At 34.5% G+C, this 8,113-nt stretch overlaps 1 protein-coding gene and 1 long non-coding RNA gene across 2 annotated transcripts; one reads left to right on the top strand and one right to left on the bottom strand.

The window, feature by feature from the left end:
- Window positions 1-5,587: 5,587 nt before the first annotated feature.
- LOC111888880 (uncharacterized) lies at window positions 5,588-6,772 on the top strand. The gene is made up of 3 exons (XR_002849335.3): window positions 5,588-5,872; window positions 6,410-6,501; window positions 6,562-6,772. It is a non-coding gene; the product is annotated as an uncharacterized LOC111888880 (long non-coding RNA).
- Window positions 6,254-7,334, bottom strand: LOC111888879 (CEN-like protein 2). Its single transcript, XM_023885011.2, has 4 exons — window positions 7,089-7,334; window positions 6,923-6,984; window positions 6,769-6,809; window positions 6,254-6,663 (listed from the first exon to the last, which is right to left on the bottom strand). Exons 1-4 carry the CDS (start codon window positions 7,272-7,274, stop codon window positions 6,446-6,448), a joined length of 507 nt encoding a protein of 168 aa, XP_023740779.1. The 5' UTR covers window positions 7,275-7,334; the 3' UTR covers window positions 6,254-6,445.
- Between the last annotated feature and the right edge of the window lie 779 nt (window positions 7,335-8,113).

The raw sequence follows: 8,113 nt of genomic DNA, 5'->3' as shown, positions 1-8,113 counted from the left end.
AATGAGTCCTTAACCAATTAAGCACTCATGTCATAAAAGGAACTTGTCCCCCATGCCTTTAAGAACTAGCCATGCTTTTGATTAAACAAATCAAAAGGTCATGCTTCTTTTATTCTTTCTTATAAAGATATAAAAGAAGACAAAAGTTTATAAATCATACCATATGATACATTATGTTACTTAATAATGAAAAATTATTATTTCCAATAAATAAATAACTTTCAATTAATTATAATAGTTTATGGAATATTTATTAAAATCAATTTCTAATAAATAATCAATTATACCAAGTTGTTAGTGTGACCCATTAGTATCATATGTTAATTAGCAGTATCTGTAACTCTCGGTTCCAAGTATGAAATTATTTTGATTGCGTATGATGTATCTTTGAGGGCCACGACATGGTGAATCTCCACCATGATGTGGCGAAGAGTTTTGGGTCGCGGGAGTTTAATGAACCACCACGACATGGTGATTTTGCCACGACGTGTGGTGGTTGTTGGGTAAAACCCTAAATTTAAGAGGTGAGCGTTACTTAAAGATCCTTAACCTCTCATAGCCTCCCTCCCATCAGCCTCCATCTCTCCAAATCGTCCCTTGCTAACCCTAGATCCCTTGTGTGACTTTTTGGCCTTAAAGAGTGTGTTTTTGGTGCTTGTGAAGGAAAAAGGTGGTGGAAGATCACTTGGGGAGTTCAAAGCAAAAAAGATCTAGGAGTTTGCCATCCTCTAGCATCTCAAGGAGGTATAAAGTCTTCACATTGTTGAGTTAATGGATAAATCTATGGATTTTGCCCACTTTTCTCTATGTTTTATTGCCTTAGATGGTTGAACTTCATAAAGTTTGCAACTTTATGAATCTCCCGGCCATTTGGAGCATTTGGCTCTTCGGATATAGCTTAGAATCGAGTTTTGAGACCATACATGGAATCTTGGCCTTTTTTCCTTATTTTGACCTAATAAGAGTTTAAGTCATGCACTGGACATGCATGACTGAAAAGCACCAATTTTTATGGTGTGTTTGATGTTAGAGACTCTTTCGAAGCTTTTGTTTAAGAAACCTCTTGGATTGGATGATTATTGCTTAAGCCATGAAGTGTTTTGGATCATAAAGTTGAGATCTATACACTTTGGAGGGTTCTATTGGATAAAGTTGGGAACTTTATCCATCTAGACCCTATTTTGGTCCAGATCTGAGTCAGAGATCCTTTGGAATTGAAGAAAGTGGTTGAATGCATTAAGCTGCTGAAAATCTCGTTACCACGACGTGATGACAGGGCAGATCGCGACTGTTTTGTCATATTCGTCACCACGACGTGGTACAAGGGTACCGCGACATGACGGTCAGCTGAATTGACTTTCCTTGACCTTTTGATCGTGTGACTTAGTTTGACCCTTAAGGGGTATTTTGGGTATTTTGGATTATACTTGAGAATTTATGCTTGATGGTTAGGAGTCGGTTAGAGCTGAGTTTCAAAGTCGGTACCTCATCAGTTATTATTCAAATTGGGAGGTGAGTCTTCTCACTATATCAATGGGTCGAAGGCACCAATGCTCGCCCATTACTTGATGTGTGGAATGTTAGTTGTCTATGTGTTTGTTTGTTTGAAAGACCTCGGGGGTAGCCCGTGGCATTTGTATGGAATACCATGGGGGTAGCCTGTAACGCCCGTAGATCCGGGCTAGTCAATTTAGAGATAATAGGGGTCGAAAACGAATTTTCGAAAAAAGATTATTTAGAATAAATAATCTTAACCAAGTTTTATAATATGTCTCAAGGGTTCCGTACATATAAAGAATGCCGAAATCCGAGTTATAACAAAGAAGTTATGGCCCGTCGAAGTTTTACAGCAAAACCGGCAGGACACCGGGAGACATAAATAGTGAATTTTTGATAAAGGACTTTTTAGCCCTATCGATCCAAATAAAAGTTGTAGTATATGTTAAACTGAGAACATACAAAAAAAGAACGCCCAAATCTGACTTCGTATGAGGAAGTTATGAATTTTCTAAGATTTGGCATAGCAGTGCACGGCCCGAAACTCGAATTTTAGTTCGAGCGGTTTTTGGCCTACGCGACCTAAATGAGAATTGAAGATCTCATTAATATGAACTCAACAGTAAAAAGACAGACGAAAACAGAGTCCGTATGTAGAAGTTATAAATTTTACGCGGACATTTAACAGTATAATCTCCTCGTACTGTTAAATTTAAGATCGGTCGAGAATTAGCTGACAGAGTCAAAATGAAAGTTGTAGATCTTATTTTTACCTACGCGTGGATATAAAGAACGTCAAAAACAGAGGTCGTATGTGAAGTTATGGATTTTAGAAGTCGGAAGTGTGTTATGCGAAAATGGGTGATGTGACACAATCTTGGTCATTGCTTTCTCCCCAAGTCTTGCCACTAGATGGTGAGATGTGACACCAAGTTCAGCCATTTTCACCCTATAAATAGAACCTCTCTCACCCTTATTTTCTTCACACCTTTTCCATTCTTTCTTCTCTTTATTCTCTCTCTAGAACCTCTCTCTAGCCCCGAAACCCCCCGAAAAGGCTAGGGAACCTCCCTAGCACGAGGCGGAAGCCCCGGAGTGCTCGATGGCTACGAGAATAAGATATTTTCGGCTCGGGAATGCTGCTCCAAGCAAATACCGATTTTCTATAAAACCTGTTGTAAGTGAGCTACGCCTACGCTATTTTTAATATAGTTTTTTCTTTAATTATAGTAACGTTATTAGGAACTTATAATAAGTACTTGGGCTATTATTATGGGTTATATAAGTATTGTTTAACGCTTATATAATAGAAATAATAGTCAGACTATTAATTAGTCTCGAAAAATAACAGACTAAACTCTAGTGGTTATAATACTAGGTTTCGTCGAAGGAAATTATTTTTAAAAAGCGAAGCGCTGTCTGAGTTCGGAATCACCACCTTTTCAAGTGAGTGCATAGTCCCTTTCATGAACATGATTTTTAATACAAGTATCGATTGAAGTATTAAATATATGTTTATGTGTGAATTATTTGATGTTGCCTGAGATACTTGTTAAAGTACATACCTGATTATATATGCTGATTTAGGATAAAAAGTAAACCTAAATTAATTATGAGGAAAATTAGGTAGTCTTTTCTTACGAGTACGAGTGAATTATACTCAGAGAATAAAACCTTGGTATATGTCATTGATCCGGGAGCATGGATTAGACATAGTCATTGTCCCTAGTCCGAGAGTATGGATTAGAAATAATCATTCATCGTTAATCCGAGAGTATGGATTAGTCATTCGTCCCTAGTCCGAGAGTATGGATTAGGTAAAGTCGTTCATTTCTGATCCGGGAGTATGGATTAGGTAAAACGGCTAATCTTAGGTCCGATAGTATGGATAGTCTCGTTGTGAGGATCGACGGGGTGGGATAAGAGTTGTTTATATATATGGTGAAATTGTATATTTTGTGAGTTTTAAACTATATATATGGTATAACATTGTGGGATTGAAAGCCCTATGTACTCACCAGGTTTCCCAACCTGACCCACTCAGTTTATTTATATCACAGGTGTTGATATGAAATCACATTACACTGAGAGATTAAGGAGATATAAATCACGAGTGATAATGAATGTTAGTTCTGTTTATGTTTATGTTTCTGTATTGATGATGACATCCCAAATGTTTTAAAATAAATAAAAAATACATTTCTTTGGAAATGCTTTGATAACGTATTTATCATGTTTTTCTAGGAACAAATTCCATAATATTTTTATAAAAAGGGTACTCTGATTTTTATAAAGCATAAACAAAATCGGTCTTTTTTGGCCGTGAAAATGGGGATGTCACATAGCCCATGGCATGGAAGACCATGGGGATAACACATGACACTTGGATATCATACCGTGGGGGTAGCCCATGGCATTCCAGGGAAAGACCATAGGGGTAGCCCATGGCAATCATATGTATGTGGTGTGGTATTTTGCGATTGTATGTTATGTGGTATTTAGGGAATTCACTAAGCATTTGCTTATAGTTTGTATTGTGGTTTCAGGTACTTCCGTTATTAAGGGGAAGGGCCCCACTTGATAGCGCAACATTCACTCTCCACGATATTCCGCACTTACTGATATTGTTACTCTGATAATTGGACATGTTTATTATGTTAATGGATTTTGGAAACAATTTATGACTATAATTTCTTATTTAAAAATGAAATTTTTTATCCGGTTTTGGAGCTGTTACAATATCATTTAAATATGACTCTTGAGCATACAATATCTTTCATTGCATGTATGTTGGGCGAGACTCGCTGGGTGAGACCCTTTATATGTGAGCGGGGCCCGTTATATGTGTTGGGCGAGGCCCATAAAGTGAGACCCGTGTGTATGTGGGGCGAGGTCCGTATGGATATGGGATATTTTAGGGAACTCTAGTTCCAAAGGGAAGAGTTCGGCATGATCGCAATGCACACCCCAACAATTTATTTCACACTGTCTTTTCTGATTTATCACTGTTGTTCTGAGAATGCTTTATACACTCTAATTATCGGTTGATCCTAATGAATGGATGTTTGGTTTTTGGTTAACTAAAAACAAAATTTTTACTTAGTATTTTGGAACGTTACATTTATGATGAAGACTAAGACACGGAAGACAAAAGTCCACCTTATAATGCGCTCGGTCCATAATTATATCATCCAAAAATATTATATCCTCCGTAATATCCTAATTCAAAAAACTTACACAACTTCACACTCATCAGTCCATTGTCCACAATATCATTGCAACTCGGAGTCCAAATTTGGTTCCCAAACGATTTACCTAACTATATAGGTTTAGATTTAGTTCAAATTTGTTATTATTTAATTCCATAAGTACTAATAAAAACAACCTTTTAAATAAATCAATAAACAATAACAAATATTTTATGAAAATGTTATTATTTAAATAAATCTCTATTCTAATAAAAGAATAAGTTTAATCTCCTTTTGACAAGTGTCACAAAATTAGAACTCCTCATTAATATTATATATCATTTATCATGACACTTGCCAACCTATTAATTATCTATTTCAAATTTCAAATTTCAAATTTCAAATTTCAAATTTCAAATTTTCACTCTAATTATATTAAATTAATAATTAATTATCCATTTCAAATTTCAAATTTTAAAATTTTATTTTAATTGTATTAAATTAATAATTTATTTCTCATTTTAATTTTTTAATTTTAAAATTTTTCATTATACTTATATTAAATTAATAAAATTAGATTAAAAAATAAATTAAATAAAATTAATATAGATTTTAAGGTGATATAACTTCATGTATTTATTTAAATTCACAATTATAATTCTACATAACTAAAAAATATCTCTTAAATAATAGTTTATTTAAAATAACTAATTAATAGCTTTGTTTTTTAATATAAAAATTTAATTAATTTTATAACCGTGGTTCTCACGTATTATAGACTAAACTAGTAAATACTTTTAAAATCTATCTAATCAAAGAACAAACACTTTATTACCATTATCAAACAACAATAAAACCTTCAAATAAACAATATGAAACAGGCGGTTAATATCCCTTTATAAAACATCTATAGCCCTTGCAAAAAGTTCCGGGAAAGCCAAAAGGGGGAAACCGTTTCAAGTGCTTATCGCGGCAGAGAGATTCGGTGGCCGGAAGCGATTTCGCGATGTTATTACTTTACAATTGCTTTCTCCAACTCTCGCAATCTCTTTAGGTTTTCTATTATCCCCTCATTATTTGACTTGATCGACTTTTTTCTTGTTTTAGCAGATTGTCTCTTCGTTAATTTGTACATCGTGGCTCTTGATAACGGAGCTGTCGTCGGCTGAAAGAATTACTTCCACCTGGTAAGTAATTAGTAACCGAACTTGGTCTCCATTTGTTTATTCCTGTTTGAATTTTGAGAAGCATGTATGTATGAATCTGTTAATATGATCTTCACAATTTCAATTTCAGTTTTGGGGATAGTGATTGAGAATTCTGTTATCAGTTCCATTCCTAGATATTCCTAACCGATTTAGAGATATTAGTTAAGCATACTTTAAATATTCAGCAGATGTGTTTTGTTGGATCCAAACTGGATGCGATCTCCAACATGACGTATTAAGAAAGTCAGATTGAGTTTGCAATTGATACTGTATGTGCTTAATTGTTTGAGATTGTAGCCGTTTACAGAACCTGGAAATCAGTCTTAAGAGGCAATTAATCAAAATATAAAGCCAGCCATATGGAACAACACATCCAAGTTCCTTATTAAACATGTATGACACAAATACACTTAAAATATGAAACTAAAATACATTTCATAAACAAGTTAAAATAAGTATAATGCAATATGAAACTATAGAGTAAAGGTTTTATTGGTTTGTTTTGAGTACATGCAGACAGACAAACAGAGTATATGCGTGTATGAAGTAGAGTTATCTTCTACGTGCAGCATTTTCTCTTTGAGCATTGAAGTAGACAGCAGCAACTGGTAAGCCTAGCTCATTTTCTTGAGAGAATAACCGAGTGTTAAATTGATCTCTGGAAACAGGTGTCCTCACTGATTGCCTTGCTTTTTGCTTGAACAATAAGAACACATACCTGTGGATTCCTATCACAGGCTTCGGAATTTCATAGCTCACAATCTCCCTCCCTGTTACATCACATCCACACTCATATATTTTACTCACTTCACCTATTCATTCAACATATTATATTTATTATTATTAATATCCGTGCATCATGAAATTTTACTTACCAAAGGTTGCATCAGTTGTACCAGGAATGTCTGTCACCATCCTGAAATATCGAATTTATTTAATTCCAATTCATTAAATAATAAATAAACAAATGAAAATTGACTTTAAAAAAGAAGACTAATAATCAAAGAGTTGACTGACGGATGCTCTCACCAATGGAGATGTTCTCTTAAGTAAGGATCACTCGGGCTTGGAGCATCTGGATCGGTCAAGATCTTCAAGTAAAAATAGATACGTACATAAATATTTGTCAATTACAAAATACTTATAAATAAACCATATTTATGTGTTTATAAAGAGAGAGAGAGAGAAATATTACAATAGTGTAAGAAGATCTCATATCTAAACCACCGATTTGAACATGAGGTTTAGAAGTAATGAGATTAGGCTTTAGCTCGTGGCCACTAAAGACAGTGTTATGGGAATTGTAGGTTACACTCATTGTCACACTTGGTGTGAATTGGTCGACCACATCTCCTATAATCCTCCCTAGTACAAGTGACATGCTATTGAATGTTGATGACACACACACACACACAAAAACAAAGTGAGATGTTATTTATTTAGTAAATACTTATATAAAATAAAGAGTGAGAGAGAGAGAGTCGCCTTTTTATAGACACAAAAGCTGTGGGAGGCCGAGGGACAGATGCATAAAAATGGGTGGATTGGGTGGCATAAAAAATAATCTGGTTTAAGAGCTAAAAGAGATTCACTTTTATATTCAAAGTTGTTTTAATCAAACCTTTTCTTTCCAAATCAGGAAGTTATCATGTCCAATGCCTAGTGGCTGAAAAAGAATAAATAGCAAATCAAGAATAAAGCTGCTTTGCTTTTATATTTCCCCATTCCTTTATACTTGCTTTCTATGTTCTCTAAGGGTGCATTTCGTTCGTTGGATACCATGCAATGCAATGCAATTTGGTCCGACTTGGAATTCAATTCTATTCCTATCATGTATTTGGTTGCAAATGAGTACAAAATTGAATATTCTTGGAATTTGCAAGTTGAAAAAATTGCTCAAATACCCTTTTCCAAATTCCAACCCTAGAGTTTCACAAGTAAACACCCTTTGTCTCTTGGGTTCCATTCATTTCCTCCCAACCAAACAAAACACATGTCACATGACAGAATTCATTTCCTAGTTGATAATAATACCAACAAAAGTTTATCTATAATTGTTTTTCATCTTTCTACTTCTTTTTCTTGTTTTGTTTCGAGTGAAGATGATTATGTTTGTTTGTATATAGAGTTATAAAGGAATCGTGTGGATGAATATGATAGGAAGGAATATAAGTTTAACAGAAATTGAAAAAAGATTGAGGTGGAGAGGGGGGAAGCTTT

Source organism: Lactuca sativa, chromosome 2 (assembly GCF_002870075.4).
Source record: "Lactuca sativa cultivar Salinas chromosome 2, Lsat_Salinas_v11, whole genome shotgun sequence".
NCBI classification, from domain to species: Eukaryota; Viridiplantae; Streptophyta; class Magnoliopsida; order Asterales; family Asteraceae; genus Lactuca; species Lactuca sativa.
The sequence above is the reverse complement of the archived record's forward strand: the minus strand, read 5'-3'. Positions and strand labels throughout refer to the sequence as shown.

Excerpts from the sequence above, each read along its gene's own strand:
- LOC111888879 (XM_023885011.2), bottom strand. The coding sequence starts at position 7,274 with ATGTCACTTGTACTAGGGAGGATTATAGGAGATGTGGTCGACCAATTC. Across the intron at positions 6,985-7,088 it reads TGAGATCTTCTTACACTATT|ATCTTGACCGATCCAGATGC; the intron begins GTAATATTTCTC and ends TTTTACTTGAAG. Across the intron at positions 6,664-6,768 it reads TACAACTGATGCAACCTTTG|GGAGGGAGATTGTGAGCTAT; the intron begins GTAAGTAAAATT and ends GTGATGTAACAG.